General features: G+C 40.8%; 1 protein-coding gene and 1 long non-coding RNA gene across 3 annotated transcripts in view; one reads left to right on the top strand and one right to left on the bottom strand.

Annotated features, from left to right (window-relative positions):
• Positions 1-3,374: 3,374 nt before the first annotated feature.
• LOC127427266 (suppressor of cytokine signaling 5-like) overlaps positions 3,375-20,643 on the bottom strand; it is a 40,976-nt gene continuing 23,707 nt past the window's right edge. The window contains exons 2-3 of one of the 2 annotated variants that reach the window (XR_007894918.1): positions 8,722-10,441; positions 3,375-7,013 (exon numbers count right to left, since the gene is read on the bottom strand). Coding sequence is in view for 1 of the 2 variants with exons in the window: in XM_051674756.1 (XP_051530716.1) it covers positions 8,836-10,422 (1,587 nt within the window). In the remaining variant the exon portion in view is untranslated. Of the gene's footprint in view, positions 10,442-20,643 lie in introns of both variants that reach the window. The other variant, XM_051674756.1, reaches the window with a different exon arrangement.
• On the top strand, positions 15,071-16,390 carry LOC127427281 (uncharacterized). The gene is made up of 3 exons (XR_007894919.1): positions 15,071-15,170; positions 15,764-16,001; positions 16,196-16,390. It is a non-coding gene; the product is annotated as an uncharacterized LOC127427281 (long non-coding RNA).

Genomic DNA, 20,643 nt, shown 5'->3' with positions numbered 1-20,643 from the left:
TTCTTACATGCCCCGTTACCTACATTTCTACCCACTGACCTCAAGCCTGAACAGGGGACCATAACACAAGGAAAGTAGATGAACAAACAACAATTAATTGTCTGCAGAAATAGTAGTATGTGCATAAAATAGACTGAAATCTGAAAATTGGTGTTGTCATACTACATGAGCATAAATGGTCAATGTTAAATATTGTGGGCTTTAGAACCTATTATGGTCACATTCTTGGTAAAATCACTTTTGGTATCCTAGGCACTTTAAAGTCTGCAACAAAATGCTGGATGACTTGTATATTCCCAACAACAGATTTATATCCTACAATAAGCCATTCCAACTGGTATGATGATTTTTGCACTTTCCATCACATTGGTACAGATGTGTGAGTCTACAATGTTAAGATTTAGACATGATTTAAAGTAAATAACACATTACATTGAGACATTTCAGTGTTCAATTTCTAATTTGGCATCATCTTTTTTTCACTTCTACCTCTCGTCTGCCATCTCTTCCTCAATCAATACAGCCTTTCAGTTATTCAGAGGTCTAATGTAGATAAACCAAAACCCATAACCCACTTGCTATTTTTACCCGAATTCTATGGAACACACTGCAGAATAGGACAGACCCATGTCAACTTGACCCCCCGGACCATTGGCTCCTTTTTCAGTTCCGGCTTCCTGTGTCTCGATTACCTCCCTCCTCTTCCTCCACAGAAGAGGCAGAAAGATCAGGGGAAAAGTAGGTGTTTATCAAGGAGTGGATGGTTATTTCTTTTTTATATAATCAATGAAATTGTTTATCCTCCTGAAATGTAAAGGTTTTAAAAACTCCATGAAATCAAAGTCCTAAACATTGAAAGAACTTGCACTTTTAGATATACGCATTTAAAATATAGTCATCTTTTTCAGGAAACAGACCAAAAATATTGATGACTCAGCCTGCACTACATGCATTTTTGTCCACTCAAATGCTCTCTAAGTCCCTATCCTAATACCACTTACAACTGACTATCAAATAGCAAATCATGTTCAAGACATGATGTAACAAAAATCATTAGAATAGATAGAGTGGTGCAGACATCATCAATTCAGCTGACCAATTAAAATGTTGGAAATCAAATAGGTGTGTTTGTGTGTATTGGAAGGGAGGCTGGAAATCAGAATCAGAACATACAAAAGCAGATTACACATACAACATGTTTATTTTTTAATATTAAGACAATGAAGCATAAGCCAAGAGCACCAAGAGTAACAGCTACTGGTGAAAGAGGGGCGTGCTGAGAAGCGACCCTCCGCCCCCACAAAACAGCAAACTGTAACCCAAAGTCAAACAAAATAATACAACAGAGCAACTTAGTAACAGCCTGGGAGTAGGGACCATTAACTGTACATAAGAGAGAATGAAGGAAAGAGAAAATAAATGACATCAAGAAATGTGAGTAATCACATTGTACAGGACAAACCTTGAACTGTGTAAAAAAAAAAAAAAAAAAAAAAAAAAAATACAAATGAAATCATTTATAAGATATTATGATGGAAACTCATGTTGCCTGTTTAAGCAAATGTGTTTTGAGGGGGCTATGTGCATACAGAGCTTGAAGGTGACACATGTAACCATGGTGATGCTCGTGATTTACTTTATCTGAGTCACTCTTTTTTTATCTTAATTTACAGAATTGAACACAAGTCAAACAACCAGTCAGTCTTTTTCCTACTTTTGTTTCAATCTAAACATTGCTAAACACCGCCTGATGATTTGAAACATTCCAAATAACATTCAACAGAAATCAAGGTTTCCTGTTGGTAATGTGAAAGGCTCTGCACAAACCATGTCTTGCAATATTCACTGTTCTAACGCTTTGTACCATAATATCGTTACATCCAAGGAGAATGCTTTTAAATGACATTACATGAACTCCACCTACTCTACCAAGGCTACTGGCAGGCATATCTCATGTGTGAGGCCACATGCTGCCAATCTAATCATTATTATCACATACATCCTGGAATCATGACCTTCCATCCCTCTTTGTGATCTGTGATAAAGATTCAATTCAAGCACATTTTTCTCTCGCTTGCTGTGCAATCGCTTGAGTCAATCATACACCTGATGGTCTATAAACATTAAATAAAGACATTTAACTACTTTTCCTGTGAAAACGCAAATCTAGACCATAATATATGGAGGATTATAAACTATGGGGGATTAGAAGCTTTGTGTACAACAATTCTTTATGATATTCAACTACAGACTTGCATAAAAACTAATACAAATAATGCATACATTGCATTGTCTACAACGGAGAATTTAGCTTTAATTTGTTTCAAAATGCAAAAGGATTGTTCATCCAAATATGAAAATTCTGTCTTCATTTACTCACACTCATGTTGTGCCTAACACAAATGTAGAGTTGTGCTCAAAAGTTTGCATACCCTGGCAGAAATTGTGAAATTTTGTTATTTTTCACATTTTCACGTCTTTTATTTAAGGATAGTGATCATATGAAGCCATTTATTATCACATAGTTATTTGGCTCCTTTTTATATCATTATGGTAACAGAAATCACCCAAATGGCCCTGATCAAAAGTTTACATGCCCTTGAATGTTTGGCCTTGTTATAGACACACAAGGTGACACACACAGGTTTAAATGGCAATTAAAGGTTAATTTCCCACACCTGTGGCTTTTTAAATTGCAGTTAGTGTCTGTGTATAAATAGTCAATGAGTTTGTTAGCTCTCACATGGATACACTGAGCAGGCTAGACACTGAGCCATGGGGAGCAGAACAGAACTGTCAAAAGACCTGCGTAACAAGGTAATGGAACTTTCTAAAGATGGAAAAGGATATAAAAAGATATTCAAAGCCTTGAAAATGCCAGTCAGTACTGTTCAATCACTTATTAAGAAGTGGAAAATTCGGGGATCTCTTGATACCAAGCCAAGGTCAGGTAGACCAAGAAAGATTTCAGCCACAACTGCCAGAAGAATTGTTCGGGATACAAAGAAAAACCCACAGGTAACCTCAGGAGAAATACAGGCTGCTCTGGAAAAAGACGGTGTGGTTGTTTCAAGGAGCACAATACTTGTTGACCCCTCTCCAAACATAGCGCTTATGATTGTGACCATAAAGCTCTATTTTGGTCTCGTCACTCCAAATTACAGTGTGCCAGAAGCTGTGAGGTGTGTCAAGGTGTTGTCGGGCATATTGTAACCGGGCTTTTTTGTGGCATTGGCTTCTTTCTGGCAACTCGACCATGCAGCTCATTTTTGTTCAAATATCGTCGTATTATGCTCACTGAAACAACCACGCCGTCTTTTTCCAGAGCAGCCTGTATTTCTCCTGAGGTTACCTGTGGATTTTTCTTTGTATCCCGAACAATTCTTCTGGCAGTTGTGGCTGTGGTTTTTTTGCATGATCAGTCATATTTTCAAAATCAATGCCAAAATGTCACAATTTCTGCCAGGGTATGCAAACTTTTGAGCACAACTGTACCATAAAATAGTCATACAGGTTTGGAACAACATGAGGGCGATTAAATGATGACAGAATAAAAAATTTTGGGTGAACTATCTTTTTAACTAGACTGGGGACCACTAGTTAGGTTATTTGAGGAGAGGGTTCTAAAAAAGGCACTTGTAAATGTTAATGACCAAATCCATACAGTAAGCCAATTAGCACCTTAGGTCTAAAACTAGGCCCCTTTTTGACTTTGCAATTCTTGATAATTTTTTGCAGTAACTTTGCATGGATGACATCTGAATGCAATTATATTGAAACATATTCTCCATTCTCAATTGATGACAGTGAAAACCAGAATCTTTGGTAACATTAATCCATAGTTTATCTCATAAACCTTTATGACACATTGCACCAAATCCATGATGTGAACATGAATGATCCTCCTCCCCTGTTTACAGTTTCAAATGAAACCTTCCTCTCAGGCAAGGTTCTTCACATGGGTCATCCTTATATGTAGCTAAGCCCAAGGACATTATTGCATTTCTTCACAATTATTAATATTAAAAATATTTAATTTTAAAATATCTGTATATACTTTTAATCCATTACTTAAGTAAAACTAGGGAAAAGGAGAGAGAATAGGCACCACATTTCCCTTCTCTAAGCAAAAGTTCCAGCCCTGATGAAAACGGGCAATTTTCATGAAACCCATCAAAAAAATATCATGGTTATATTTAATCCCAAATTAGCATATTTTGCGTAAAGAAAACAAAGTCTACATTTAGGACCATTAACATTCTTTTTTGCATTGTGACATTATTTCCAGGACACAAAGGAATTATAATTCTCACTCTACATTTGCTCACCCTTAGAATGATTCTCATTCCTCTGTGATTTAAAAAAAAAAAATTATAATCTGCAAAAATTTAAATCTGTACCAAGGGAGTACTACTATGAATTTGGGGGTAAAAAAAGTATGTAGCGGTCAAGAAAATAATGCAAAAAATGTAAAAAATCTTGATGTCCCCAAAATAGGCATTCATTTTCTATTTAATTTCTATTTGATTTTAGAGTAAAATACGACAAGGACATCTTCTTTTCAGGTTTCGTGAGAATTCCCCAATATAGGTAACACCTAGGTATATAGGTACACATTAAGTTTAATGGGTTAGTGCACTGAAGAGTGTCTAGAGCTAAGCCAAGAATGACACACTTTTACAGAAAAGCAGCAAAAAGGACAACTGGCCCCTTCAAAATCAGATCCATCTGATGCCATGTCAAACTGCTTCACTACCACCATCCCAGCAGCGGTTTTAAGTTGCACTAATTTCACCCACACTATGCAGAAAGAGGGAGTGAGAATACAAAGACCCTCCTCCTGTCCCTGACATCCTCTCTTGTGCAAGGACAAAAAGAAGACTCAATAGGACATGCAGGAAGACAACTTTAAATGCATCAGGATCAACTGTGGATTGTGTTGCCTGGGAGGAGCAGATAAAACAGAACTTTTCAGGTCAGCAGAAGTCTCTTACAGCTGACAGGGAGGACAGGGGCAGAGCAACTCTCTCTCTCACACACACACACACACACGCACGCACGCGTGCACACAAAGCTGGTTATAGTTGCACTGTACCACACTGCTGTTTGGGTGTTGTGAGTCTGAGATTAGCCTAATGTTAGCATTTGACAATTGTAACTGCTCAGTCTCATCCAATAAAAACAAGACGGTAAAGTCAGAAAGGTTTGGGAATTATTAGCCATATCACTACTAGTACTCACATTACATCATTAGCACCAGGCCCATGAAGAGGATGACTTTGTCTCTCTCATGGTGCCATTGACTCTCGGTGCAGACAGTCGCTGGAACATGGAAACTTGGTCTTTTCCAATTGGACTACTGTTAGTAACATGTCTACTCTATGCACCATATGATGAACTAAAAGCTTAGGCACATTGTTTAAAGGGATATTTCACCCAAAACATTTATTCACCCTCATGTCATTCCAAACCCATATGAGTAACTTTCTTCAGTGGAACACAAAAGGACATGTTCTGCAGTATTGCTAAGGACTAAAAGCCTTAGTCCCCATTCACTTCCATTGCATGTTTTTCCATACAATGAAAGTGAATGGTTATATGAGTGTAAAATGACATGCACATTAAGTAAATGATGACATGATTTTTATTTTTGAGTGAATTTAGTGACTGGGTCTTTTTACACGGTGTGGATGCTGGGACAAAACGGAGGAGAAAACAGCACAAGAATTACACATGTGTCTAATAATATTATACATAGGGTCTTTTCCTCTCTCACTATCAAATCTCTTGATTTTAGTCAATGAATTCAACTAATTGCTGGGTTTTACTGTCTCTGAACTGATCCAGTACTATTAACTACTAAAATCATTCCAGAATCAAGCAGGCCTCCCACAACAAGCCAGCATGACCTAATCCAATGGCACTGATGGGGGTCATAAAATACTCTGTCCTCTCAAGAGCAAATGTGGCTTAGACAAAGTGAGCATTTTTTTGTTTTTTATAAAGGAGAGTGTTTATCTAATAACAATGGTCCCAGTGTAGCAGGTTTTATGTATTGCCTCTGTTGCTTCCACTAACATAAGCACATTAAAGTTAAAGTGCTCTTAATCAGTGCCCAATTTCCATGGCACTGACAGACCATTCACAACAATAAAAAAAAAAAAGAAAAAAAAAAACGATACCCCCCCCCTGTGCAATTAGTGGTAGGAATTAATGATTACAAAACATTTAGACAAAAACAGAATGCAGAAAGTGAGTAACTATGATTTTTGAAAACCAAAACCAAGTTTTTTGATGGGTTGTGCATCATCGTCCTTATCACTTTCCGGAAGTGTTAAGGAAGCAGAACATCAAACAGCCCTTCTCTCCACTGCAAGTCAATCCATCTTTCATGTATTTTTCTGCCTTGTTCTTTATGAGCAGGACAAAACACTTTTTTATTTCCTACTCTAGAATGCCTTCTCTAACCATGGAATGAGCACAGAATGTTACCATGGGAACCTCTGACAGAGCACCATGAAAGCTAAGGATGATGTAAGAAGCTAGAAAAAAGCCCCTCCCATCAAAATATGTCAACAATATTACATTGACAAAAATAATTAACAATGCAATTTAAATGCAAGGGAATTAAGGGCAGACAGGGAAGTGAATTGGCAGCACAACTGAAATAACAAGGTGAAACCACATAGCCAAGCAGTTAAAGAATGTTTGAAAGGGGCATGAAAACATCTTGTAGAAGTGCAGCCCTCTTGTTTCCTTTGAGTAAGGCCATGGGAACTGAGGGAGGAGGGAAAGTGAGACTAAAGGCCAAAGTTTACCTCAGTTTTCCACGTGCTTCATCTCGCGCACAGTGCATGTAGCGCAAATTTCGTCAACAGTACGTTCATACTGTGCGCATGTAGGCAGGTTGTTCTAGACACGTGGACAGTCCATGTCTGTGCGTGCCATCTCCACATGCCCCTGGCGTTGGCTGTCTTAGAGTATCAGTTGTAGTGCGCATGCGTTGAACGCATCTGTACAGAGTCAAATAGTCGTTGTCAAAAAGTATAATTTGCAAGGCTATAGCACTCAACTGTGCAAAAGATGTAATTACAACCAGAAAAACTAAGTATACCCTAGCATTAAGACCTCTGCTGCATCAGCCTAGTCCAGAAGCTGTAGTGAAATGTGCACACTGGAGAGCCACTTTGAACTGTATATGCATTTCTTTGTTAGAGTGATAACAAAAAAAAAAAACAATTAAGTAGTGGTCGACTGATACGTGTTTTTTAATGGCCGATGCCGATATCCAGAGAGCAGGGTGTCCAATAGGCTGATACAATGCTGATATATCACACCATTTAATATAGTAATTTGCTAAAATAATAATAATAAACTCTTATTTAGCACTATATTTACTAAATTTCACACAAAACTAAAAAATAATTTTAAATGGTAGATAGCAGATTCTTCAGATTTCTGCTTAGTCATCAAATTTTAGTAATTTGTTTGCACATGAAGAAATTGTTAATATATTAGGAAGAAGGAAATATCAGTACACACAGTAGTGCAGCAACCATGGGTGGCATGTCCACATTAGCAAATCGCATTTACTTAAAAAATATTGAATCAAACCAATTGTACATACAGTGCATAGTGAATAAGACATTTACTTATAGCACACGCGACGCACTTTTACCTTGGGCTGCATCCGAAAACGTAGGCAGCTGACTTGCTATCTTGCTGCCTAATCAGTTAATGGCTTAACTGACATCTGTTTTGAATGAATGGATCTCTTAAGGAAACTGGACTCCGAACAGTTGGAAAAGCACCTTACACACATACATACACAGCCTCCAGAGGCAGCATTTTCCTGGTTTCGGACGCAGCCTTGAAGTTGCACTCATGTGCTCATGCAGATCCAGCACGACACTCAATCTCCTGACAGTTTAAACAGCCTGGATCGCCTACTTGGATTGTCACAGAGTGACTGTCATAATTTGTGAATGAGACGAACCTTTGATCCTGAAGTTTTTGATTCTGGCTGATGGAATACGCGCTTCAGAGGAAGATATTAGATGAGCGCTCGTTGAAAAGAAAACGCTGGATTTTCATGAGGATCATGAATGTTGTACAAGATATCTGCATATTTTCAAACAGTATATAATACAAGCTTTATTGATATTTGCCTTTTATCATTATAAAAGTTACAGGGAACTGTTGAGGATAGATTGTTAGAATACGTGCTTCATAGGAAGATTTATGTGTGCTCCACAGGATGCTGGATCTTGTGTCAGGTTGGTTTATTACATCTGTTTAAACGAGATCAGAGACAAGACAGTTAAAGTTACAGGGAACTGTTGAGGAGAGGGAGAATGAAACAGATGAGCACTTTAACAATGTAAGCTCAAGCGCGTCTGCCGTGGCTCTGATTTGCGGATCGTTTAAATGAGACTGTGTTGCATACCGGTCTATTATTGTAGTAACACGATGGCACGTAATAATAAAACGAACCGTGACTGGTCGTTTACATGTCTCAGTCGCTTCACATGCAAGCAGGTGATTTTCGGTGCCCTCAAGAAAAAAAATAAAAATTGGCCAAATGGGAACATTTATCGCCCGATGCCAATAATTAAAAAAAAGTCAGAATATCGGCTGATTTATTGGCCTCTGCAATATATCGGTCGACCACTAAATAGAAGCTTATATATTGTGTTCAGTTTCAGGTCCCTCCTTCCATACCTCCATCCTCAAACATCAAAACCCTTCCTTGCCAAAAAAAATGAATTCCTCCACCTCTGCAAAGTGCTGAATGGACTACTCCTGTTAGAGAGTTAGGAAGTACGCTGCCATGCTTCACTTGGCCTTGATTGGCTCCCTCTCAAGCCAGCGTACGCGCACCCTCTGCTTATAATGATACTCCGTGAGGTAGTCCTGCAGAGCAGGGGGCAGTGGCAGTGCCCTGATGCCATCGTAGGTGATCCCCTGGCAAATGGCGGCTCGGGCCAGGCTTTGCAGACCGAAAGGGAAGGTCCTGTGCAGAGGCACGGTGAGCAGCGGCTCAAAAAACATGCAAGCGCTAGGGTCCTTGTAGTGCTCCAATAGTGCGGTGACGGTGGCTGCGTGGAACACGCAGGGGTCGTGTGCATCAAAGCTGAAGTTGTGATTCCACTGCTCGATGCGTGCATGCAGCGAACGGCCGTAGCGGCGGAAGCTAACAGAGAACAGGTAGTCTTCTTGAGCAGAGTCGCGAAGCAGAAAAGTGCCCTCGGGCCGACCATCCAGCAGCGCTTCGGCCTCATAACGGTCCATAACACCCCAGTAGCAGGGCAGTGCCGTGATCTGTAGGAGATCCGGAACCAGGCAGTGGATGTAGTCGATCTGGGTGTGTACTTTCCAAGGCCCTGGCTGCTTGCAGCCCAGATGGCCCTCCGCTGAAGCATGCCGCTGTTTGGGCCTGCGAGCTTGCAAGCAGAGAGTGGTGGTGTCATCATCCTCAGAGTCACAGTTAACTGCCATTGCCCCCTGGCTGTCACTTAGGGCCTCACCCACTCCATGGGCCAGCTTAGGTCCCAGCTTATAAAGAGAAGCTAGAGGGGCCGTGATGGCCTCCACAGTGTGGATCTGGGCATCTGGGGGTGGGTCCACACCCTCCTCAATGCTTAGTCGCCTTCTTTCTCTCAAACGTTCCTCCTCATCTTCTGGTGCTGCACAACTAGCGCCACAGGCATCTGAGAATGACTCTGCTGGCATCAATGTGACTGGTGCTGTGTGCTGTTTAATAAGATGCCATTTTCGGGCAAGGTCTGATCCCGGTGCGAAGGGGCATGTCTCCAGCATGAGCTCAGTGATTTGGATCTTACGTTTGGGTGGTGGAAGGTGGGTGCTTTGAGAGGATGAGCGCAATGGGAGGCACAGGCCCACTGTGTCATGAATTTGCTGGCGTAGTGAGCGTGTTGCCCCCGGCTCCAGCTCTTTCTGACTGCTACCAATCCCATGCCTGCGCCGAGATCGTCCCGATCGCCGATCTGTGGTCTCCAGCAAACCCTGAGCTTTAGTGGAGCACGAGTGTCTCTTCTTTCCGCTCCACGGTGCATGACGTGAGTAAGAGTCCCTGCGGGATCCCAGGGGGGCACGAGCATCATCAGTGTCCTGCTCAACTGTGATCTCTAGTATCTGGGGCATATCTGCTACACAGTTATGGCCCTGTCGTGCCACACTTCCACTGGTCCTCCATGCCACAAGAGGGAGTGCTGCAACACTGCCGGAGGGACTAGGTGCCTCCAGTGTGCCGTCTCCCTGGGCCTTTTCCACATTGTGGCATATCGTGTCTGCTTGTGGTTGAAGCTGTGGTGGTGATTCAACACGGGTACCCCCCTCTGAGTGGATCAGAGATTGACATCCCCTCTTCAGGTTGCTCCACACCTTGCCAACCTTCTCCATTAGGTGGGGGCACCTGGACCTGGGGGAAAAAACAAAGTAAGCTTTACATTAGAGCATGATTAAGAAAACAGCATTTCAAAAGAACACATATAACAATATATAAATAAATTTAAATGTAATTTTTTCAAAAGGAGTAACTGTCCATATGTTTTAAAGTAGTACAGAGGAAGAAAATTCAATACAATAATTTGTAATAGCTATATATAATTAATAATGTAAAAAAGTTTTTTTTTTTTTTTTTTTTTTTTACAATTTCATATTTATACATTTTTTACAAAATACCACTTATTACAACAAAAATAATGTGTATTTTTAACTAGAAATTGTCTAAGAAACAACCAGTAAAAAAAACAAAAAAAAATCATAAGAGGATCACTAGCCTTAAAGCTAGGTTTGTGCTCTCTAGCGACATCTGTGGTTGAAACTTAAAATTGCAAGCAATTTGCAGAAGAAAACAAAACGTTATTTGTGTTTCGGCACTGCTCTACTGTGCGGATGAATCTCATGATTTGAGCTTACCTGGACATCACCTGTGTGTGATCATGACTGGAGATATTCAGAGCCGGAGTCATAACGTTATATTTTCATGTTGATATAATGTTATACGATTAAACATTTAAAACTGAAATATTACTTGCTTTGATGACGATAACCAACACTCTTATTTACATATTTTGAATGAATGAATTTTACACTAATAGCTTTTTTCTGACACTACACTCAAAGCACTTTTTTTAAGAACAGGGGACTCAATCACCTCAATCACTACCAGAATATTTTAAAATAATTTTTCAAGTTTTTATCTACTATTAATGTTTGTATTGTACTACAATTATCAACTTAAGAGGTGATACTTGTGATATGGCTGGAAGACTTTATTATTTTTATATTATATTGTACAGCCTCAGTTGATAATGCAAGTGAACCGTAATACTAAAATAGTATGTCTATGAATACACACAATAACAGTAAACTAAAACATAAAACGAGGATTCAATAATGATGGGGATAAAATATAATTTATTAAACATGAAAATAATATGCTTAAAAATGCATTATAACAGTTAACAGTCAATTTCAGAAGACATAAATATTAGTAAACATGTCACAGTAACTACCCCCGACAACATAGATACATCGCTATCGGTTAACACACGAGTATTGTTCGATTCATACAAGCTTGACAAGCAATATTAGCTTCAACAACCCTATCAGACAACATCATGATGTTACATCATGATGGCACCACAGATGGCCGCCTCGGTGTGGAGCGCTCCTATTCTTTGGTTGTTTTTGTTTGTTTGTCCTGTGTTTAGTAATCTTTTTCCAGTCAGTTTTACTAGGGACGAACTGCTGAACATTCGGCAGCATATACCAGACAATCTTTTCCCAGTTTTTGAATATTCAGATGCTTTGCTGGACATTTTAGTCAGAGGCACAGCTTTGCTGTTCAAGAGACGCAGGCAAGGGAGACGAGCAGGCGCGCTGGTCAAGCTCCGCCGGCGTGGCATTCGAACAGTGCTGTCGAGCATTCATCTAGCGAATCTCCACTCTCTTCCTAACAAAACGGACAAACTACATCTCCTCACCCATACAAACCAGGACTTTTCAAACTCTGCTGCCTTGTGCTTCACAGAAACCTGGCTGAGTGAAGCCATTCCGGACAGCACATTACATCTGCTGGGCTTTCAGCTGTTCAGAGCAGATTGCATCGTGGATCTAACAGGGAAAACGAGAGGCGGTGGAACATGCTTTTACGTCAATGAAAGTTGGTGTACAGATGTAACAACGTTATAGAAGGTGTGCTGTCCTAATTTGGAAGCGCTCTTTATTAAATGTAAGCCGTTTTACGCTCCACGGGAGTTTTCCTCATTTATTCTGGTGAATGTTTATATTCCTCCACATGCGTGCATCAATGCAGCGCTGCAACAGCTGGCTGATCAGATTACAGACATGGAACAACAATATCCAGACTCAGTTATTATTATTCTTGGGGATTTTAACAAAGAAAATCTCACATGTGAACTGCCCAAATACAAACAGCACATTACATGCCCAACCAGAGACAGGAACATACTGGATCACTGCTACACAACAATAAAGGATGCATACCGCTCTGTCCCTAGAGCAGCTTTGGGACTCTCTGATCACTGTCTGGTTCATCTTCCAACCTACAGACAAAAATTAAAATCAGCCAAGCCTGTAGTAAGGACTGTAAAGAGATGGACCAATGAATCAGAGCTGGAACTACAAGCCTGCTTTGATTGCACGGATTGGAGTGTTTTTGGGGCTGCAGCCACTGACCTGGACAAGCTCACAGATACTGTTACATCATATATCAGTTTCTGTGAGGATATATGCATTCCTACTAGGACATATTTAACAGTTAACAACGACAAACCATGGTTTACAACGGAACTCAGGCAGCTTCATCAGGCCAAAGAGGATGCTTACAGAGTTGGGGATAAAATCTTGTACAATCAGGCCAGGGAACACACTGAATAAGGAAATCAGAGTGGCTAAAAGAAGATACTCTGAGAAGCTGAAAAACAAGTTTTCAGCTAACGACCGTGCATCAGTGTGGAGTGGCATGAAACAACTTATGAATTACAGGACTCCTACCCCCAACCCTGTGGTGGACCAACAAATGGCTGACGAACTGAATGTGTTATACTGTAGATTTTAAAGGCCCAATCTCACACCCCACACCCGCTCTGACCTTCACTTCACTTCACACAAACACCAACACCTCCTGCAACCCCCCTCCTCCCCACTCCTGATACTCAACCTGCACTTAAGATCTGTGAAGAGGTGTGCCATGTCTTTTGGAAACAAAAGACTAGGAAAGCTTCAGGCCCAGATGGCGTTTCACCCACGTGTCTTAGATCCTGTGCTAACCAGCTGGCCCCATCTTCAAACAGATCTTCAATAGATCACTGGAGCAGTGTGAAGTCCCATGCTGCTTCAAACGCTCAATCATCAAGGAGAAGCAATCTATTTACAGGAGTCTGCAGTTGCATGTAAGTGTGTTTATTTCATTGTTTTACTTTGTTGTAGAGTGGTATTCATTGCTAGACATGTGCTGTTTGTTTACGGTCTTGAACTTGTGCTGTTTGTTTACTGTCTTGAACTCGCGTCGCTTAAACGTGGGTTGGTGTGTGTGCTATATTGTTTTGACTTGTCCCAGGGTATTCACTGTTAGATTTAGCATTGGTTGTCCAGTGTGTAAAACTATTGTGGTTTTTAGTGTCTATAAACAGTGCTTCACTTGTTTTAGAGTATTATTTATTGCTAAAGTGCAGCATAATTTATTTGCAGTGTACGGAAGTCGCGTTTGTTCCCGCGCTTGTCACCTCGCGTGACCCTTAGTTTCGGTTGGCCATGTGACTAGCTTTGTTGTGCTAAGTAGCATTAAGGCGTGTCCTGCTTTTTTCATTGAATGGCTTATCATCATGTATATATTTGACTTGAATGCTGACGTGGCAGCGGAAGTGGTAGCCCTCATGTAAAGCCCTCCTCGTGTGAAGACCTACTTGGGTAAAGACCAGCGAGTCTACCTGTGCGAGTCCATTGAGCAAGGACACCGACAAGGCGCCACTCGCCATAGCACGTAAGTATCTTGTTATTGTGTATCTTTTCTTATTTTCCTTCAATATACTAACATGTCTACCTCACGAATAACACATGCCTTCAAGCACATCCCTGTTATCTGTTACAGACCGTTTACACGATATCGATGCAAGACCAAACGCAACCCACACAACCTATGGCCACTTTGCACTTCAGCACCTGCTCCGCTCTCTTTCTCAGTGGGACTCTGGAACTGCCAGTCGGCTGTGAACAAAGCTGACTTCATTCCAGCCTTTGCCACGCAGTCCACCCTCAGCATCCTGGCACTGACAGAAACATGGTTACGTCCAGAGGATACAGCAACACCTGCTGCTCTCTCCAACAACTTCTAATTCTCTCACACCCCTCGAGACACCGGTAGGGTTGGGGGAACAGGTTTGCTCATTCATAACAACTGGACTTTTTCACCACACTCTTCACTATGTAACAATACTAGTTTTTGAATTCCATGCTATTACTACAATGCAACCCACAAAAATACATGTTGTTGTCATCTATCACCCTCCAGGTCAGCTGACAAACTTTCTTGAGGAGTTGGATGTCCTGCTGTCCTCCTTGCCGGAGGATGGTAGGCCACTTGTGGTTCTTGGGGATTTCAACATACATCAAGACAAGCCCCAGGCCACTGAACTGATTACTCTCCTGGCCTCATTTGACTTGGAAAGACTACACACCACAGCAACTCACAGATCGGGCAACCAGCTGGACCTTATTTTTACACGTAACTGTACCAACTCAAATATTCTTGTTACTCCTTTACATGTCTCTGATCACTACTTTGTTCAATTCAACATGACCCTCCCATCTACATTAAAACAGTCTCCACCTGTGGTTTCTTTTTGCCGTAACCTCCGTTCTCTTTCACCCTCATGCCTTTCCACTGCTGTCTCTACCACTCTTCCCACACTAAATGTGTTTACCACGTTTAATGTAAACACTGCCAGACACAATAAGCTCTACTTTAACAACCTGTCTAGACAACATCTGTCCCATCTCCTCTATGCCAGCAAGTGCTACACCACCCAGCCCCTGGCTGTCTGACGTCCTTCGTGAACATCGGACTGAACTCAGGGCAGCTGAGAGGAGATGGCGGAAATCTAAACATCCAGCAGATCTAGGTAAATATCAGTCTCTGCTTGCAACTTTTTCAGATGTTAAATCTGCAAAAACCTCCTATTACCAGAACAAGATCAACAGCACCACAGACACTCGCAGCTTGTTTAGAACATTCAACACACTTCTCTGCCCTCCCCCTCCACCACCTGACACATCACTGACACCAGATGTCTTCGCCACATTTTTTACTAATAAGGTTACAACCATCAGCAATACATTCTCAGCACCACACCCTGTCAAACACCTGTCTCCTGTATGCAACTCTTCTGTCTTTATGTTCTCTCCTCTGACTGACACTGAGGTCTCTAAACTCCTCCTCTCCAACCACCCCACCACCTGTTCCCTTGACCCCATTCCTTCTCACCTTCTCCAGGCCATTTCTCTGTAAATCCTACCTGCACTCACACACATAATTAACACATCTCTACTTACAGGCACTTTTCCCACTACATTTAAGCAGGCTCGAGTAACCCCGCTGCTGAAGAAACCCGCACTTAACCCCACACAAATAGAACACTACAGTTCTCTCATCCCATTATTGACAAAAACACTTGAAAGGGCAGTTTTCAATCAAATCTCTGCGTATCTCTCACAGAACAAGCTGCTGGATGACAATCAGTCAGGCTTCAAAAGTGGACACTCCACCGAGACTGCCCTGCTGTCTGTCACTGAGTCGCTGAGATGGGCGAAAGCTGAATCCAGATCATCCATCCTGATTCTGCTGGACCATTCTGCAGCCTCTGACACAGTCAACCATCAGATCTTACACTCTACCCTCTCCTCGCTGGGCATCACAGGAACTGTGCTTGATTGGTTTAACTTCTATCTCTCAGGTAGGTCCTTCAAGGTAGCCTGGAGAGGTGAGGTATCCAAGCCACATCAGCTACTTACTGGGGTACCTCAGGAATCAGTGCTTGGGCCACTTCTCTTCTCTATATACACAACATCACTGGGACCCATCATTCAGGCACATGGTTTCTCTTTCCACTGCTATGCTGATGACACGCAACTCCACTTGTCTTTCCAGCCCAACAACACCACAGTGACTGCTCGAATTTCTGCCTGCCTGGCAGACATCTCGGCCTGGATGAAGGAGCACCACCTGCAACTCAACCCAACCAAGACTGAACTCCTTGTCTTTCTAGCCAACCCTGCTGTTGAACACAACATCACCGTGCAGCTGGGTGCAACTACAGAAACGCCTTCCAAATCGGTCAGAAATCTAGGGGTAACCATTGAAAAGACTAAATTTCACAGAACACATCTCAAAGACTGCAAGATCATGTAGATTTACACTTTACAATATCAGGAAGATATGACCCTTCCTCTCTGAACATGCCACACAACTGCTTGTCCAGTCTAGTTATGACAAGTGACTGGACTACTGTAAAGCTCTCATTGCAAGCCTCCCTGCATATGCAATTAGACCCCTGCAAATGATCCAGAATGCAGCAGCACATCTGGTCTTTAATGAACCAAAGAGAGCACATGTTACACCACTCCTTGTCTCTCTCCAATGGCTGCCGGTTGATGCAAGTATCAAATTCAAGGCTCTGATGCTGGCATACAGAACAGTCACTGGATCTGCTCCAGCATACCTAAAATCATTTATGCAGAGAAACGCGCCCACTAGAAGCCTACGGTCGGCTAAGGAACGTCGCCTTGTTGTACCAACACAAAGAAACACCAAAACACTTTCCCGGACTTTCAGCTTCATCATACCACGTTGGTGGAACGACCTTCCCAACTCCATCCGTGAAGCTGACTCACTCTCTGTCTTCAAAAAATTACTAAAAACACATCTTTTCCATGAGCACTTAACCAGTCATCAAAAAAAAAAAAAAAAAAAAACAAACAAAAAAAAAAAATTCCTGTTCCACTTTATTCAGTTTTGAATACTAATCTGATGCTAGTGAAACTTTGTAATACGGCACTTTTCATGCCACTGTCTCCTTAAGAAGATTTGCTTATGTTTACCTCTTTTGTAAGTCTCTTTGGATAAAAGCGTCTGCCAAATGAATAAATGTAAATGTAAATGCTTCAAATGCTCAATCATCATTCCTGTCCCAAAGAAACCAAAAATCACAGGACTTAATGACTACAGACTTGTCACCCTGACGTCTGTGGTCATGAAATCATTTGAGAGACTGGTGTTGGCCCACCTGAAGGACATCACTGGACCCTTTCTAGATCCCCTTCAACTTGCTTATCGAGCAAACAGGTCTGTGGAGGATGCAGTCAACATGGGATTGCATCATATCCTGCAACATCTGGACAGACCAGGGACATACGGTTGTGCTCAATTTTGCATACCCTGGCAGAAATTGTGAAATTTTGGCATTGATTTTGAAAATATGACTGATCATGCAAAAAAAAAAAAAAAACTGTCTTTTATTTAAGGATAGTGATCATATGAAGCCATTTATTATCACATATTTTTTGGCTCCTTTTTAAATCATAATGATAACAGAAATCACCCAAATGGCCCTGATCAAAAGTTTACATACCCTTGAACGTTTGGCCTTGTTACAGACACACAAGGTGACACATACAGGTTTAAATGGCAATTAAAGGTTAATTTCCCACACCTGTGGCTTTTTAAATTGCAATTAGTGTCTGTGTATAAATAGTCAATACGTTTGTTAGCTCTCACATGGATGCACTGAGCAGGCTAGATACTGAGCCATGGGGACCTGCATAACAATGTAATGGAACTTTATAAAGATGGAAAAGGATATAAAAAGATATCCAAAGCCTTGAAAATGCCAGTCAGTACTGTTCAATCACTTATTAAGAAGTGGAAAATTCAGGGATCTCTTGATACCAAGCCAAGGTCAGGTAGACCAAGAAAGATTTCAGCCACAACTGCCAGAAGAATTGTTTGGGATACAAAAGAAAAACCCACAGGTAACCTCAGGAGAAATATAGGCTGCTCTGGAAAAAGACGGTGTGGTTGTTTCAAGGAGCACAATATGTACAAAATTAGCTGCATGGTCGAGTTGCCAGAAAGAAGCCTTTACTGTACCAATGCCACAAAAAAGCCTGGTTACAATATGCCCGACAACACCTTGACACGCCTCACAACTTCTGGCACACTGTAATTTGGAGTGACGTGACCAAAACAGAGCTTTATGGTCACAACCATAAGCGCTATGTTTGGAGAGGGGTCAACAAGGCCTATAGTGAAAAGAATACCATCCCCACTGTGAAGCATGGTGGTGGCTCACTGATGTTTTGGGGGTGTGTGAGCTCTAAAGGCACGGGGAATCTAGTGAAAACTGATGGCCAGATGAATGCAGCATGTTATCAGAAAATACTGGCAGACAATTTGCATTCTTCTGCACGAAAGCTGCGCATGGGACGCTCTTGGACTTTCCAGCATGACAATGACCCTAAGCACAAGGCCAAGTTGACCCTCCAGTGGTTACAGCAGAAAAGGTGAAGGTTCTAGAGTGGCCATCACAGTCTCCTGACCTTAATATCATTGAGCCACTCTGGGGAGATCTCAAACGTGCGGTTCATGCAAGATGACCAAAATCTTTGCATGACCTGGAGGCATTTTGCCAAGACGAATAGGCAGCTATACCACCTGCAAGAATTTGGGGCCTCAGAGACAACTATTACAAAGACTGCACGCTGTCATTGATGCTAAAGGGGGCAATACACAGTATTAAAAACTAAGGGTAGGCAGACTTTTGAACAGGGGTCATTTCATTTTTTTCATTGTTGCCATGTTTTTTTTTATGATTGTGCCATTCTGTTATAACCTACAGTTGAATATGAATCCCATAAGAAATAAAAGAAATGTGTTTTGCCTGCTCACTCATGTTTTCTTTAAAAATGGTACGTATATTACCAATTCTCCAAGGGTATGCAAACTTTTGAGCACAACTGTATGCAAGGATCCTTTTTGTGGACTTCAGTTCAGCTTTCAACACCATCATCCCAGCTATATTCTAGACTAAAATACACCGGCTCTCTGTTCCCACGTCTATCTGTCAGTGGATTACCAGCTTTCTGACGGACAGGCAGCAGCTTGTGAGACAGGTGAAATTCACTTCCAGCACCTGTACAATCAGCACTGGTGCCCCCCAGGGATGTGTGCTCTCCCCACTACTCTTCTCCCTCTACACCAATGACTGCATCGCCAAGCACACCTCTGTCAAGCTCCTGAAGTTTGCAGATGACACCACTGTCATCGGCCTCATCCGAGATGACGATGAGTCTGCTTACAGAAGGGAGGTTAAACAGCTGGCTGTCTGGTACAGTCAAAACAACCTTGAGCTGAACACGCTCAAAATGGTGGAGATGACTGTGGACTTTAGGAGGAACACCCCAACACTGATCCCCCTCACCATTCTAAACAGCACTGTGGCAGCAGTGGAGTCATTCAGGTTCATGGGCACTACCATCTCATAGGACCTGAAGTGAGAGACCCACATAGACTCCATTGTGAAAAAGGTCCAGCAGAGGCTGTACTTCCTTCGCAATCATATGTGATATATATATATATATATATATATATATATATATATATATATATATATATATATATATATACACACACACACACACACACAGACATACACATATATATACAGTCATATATATGTATGTATGTATGTATGTGTATATATATATATATATATATATATATATATATATATATATATATACACACACACATACATACATACAATCATATATATATACACATACAATCATATATATATATATATATATATATATATATATATATATATATATATATATATATACACACACACACACACACACACACACACACACACATACACACATACAATCATATGTATATGTGTGTGTGTGTATATATATATATGTATATATATATATATATATATATATTAAAATATATATATATAGTATACACACACACACTACCGTTCAAAAGTTTGGGGTCACTTGCCTGTAATGTTTCTCATGATTTTAAAAACCTTTTGATCTGAAGGCGTATGCTTAAATGTTTGAAATTAGTTTTGTAGACAAAAATATAATTGTGCCAACATATTAATTTAATTACAAAATGAAAGTTTTATAAAAAAATAAATAAATAAATAAAAATGTTTTTTGAAATGGATGACTTGGCCCAAATAATTAAGAAAAGCAGCCACTAAGTACCCAGCATATAGATGGGAACTCCTTCAATACTGTTTAAAAAGCATCCCAGGGTGATACCTCAAGAAGTTTGTTGAGAAAATGCCAAGAGTACATTTCTGCAAAATCTAGGCAAAGTGTGGCCACTCTGAAGATGCTAAAATATAACATAGTTTTGATTTATTTTGGATTTTAGTCACAACATAATTCCCTTATTTCCATTTCTGTTATTCCATAGTTGTGATGACTTTACTATTATTCTAAAATGTGAAAAAAAAAAGAAATAATGAGTAAGTGACCTTAAACTTTTGAACGGTAGTGTGTATATATATATATATA

The sequence above is a fragment of the Myxocyprinus asiaticus genome, chromosome 36 (assembly GCF_019703515.2).
Source record: "Myxocyprinus asiaticus isolate MX2 ecotype Aquarium Trade chromosome 36, UBuf_Myxa_2, whole genome shotgun sequence".
Classification (NCBI taxonomy): Eukaryota; Metazoa; Chordata; class Actinopteri; order Cypriniformes; family Catostomidae; genus Myxocyprinus; species Myxocyprinus asiaticus.
This window is presented reverse-complemented; position numbering and strand designations above follow the sequence as displayed.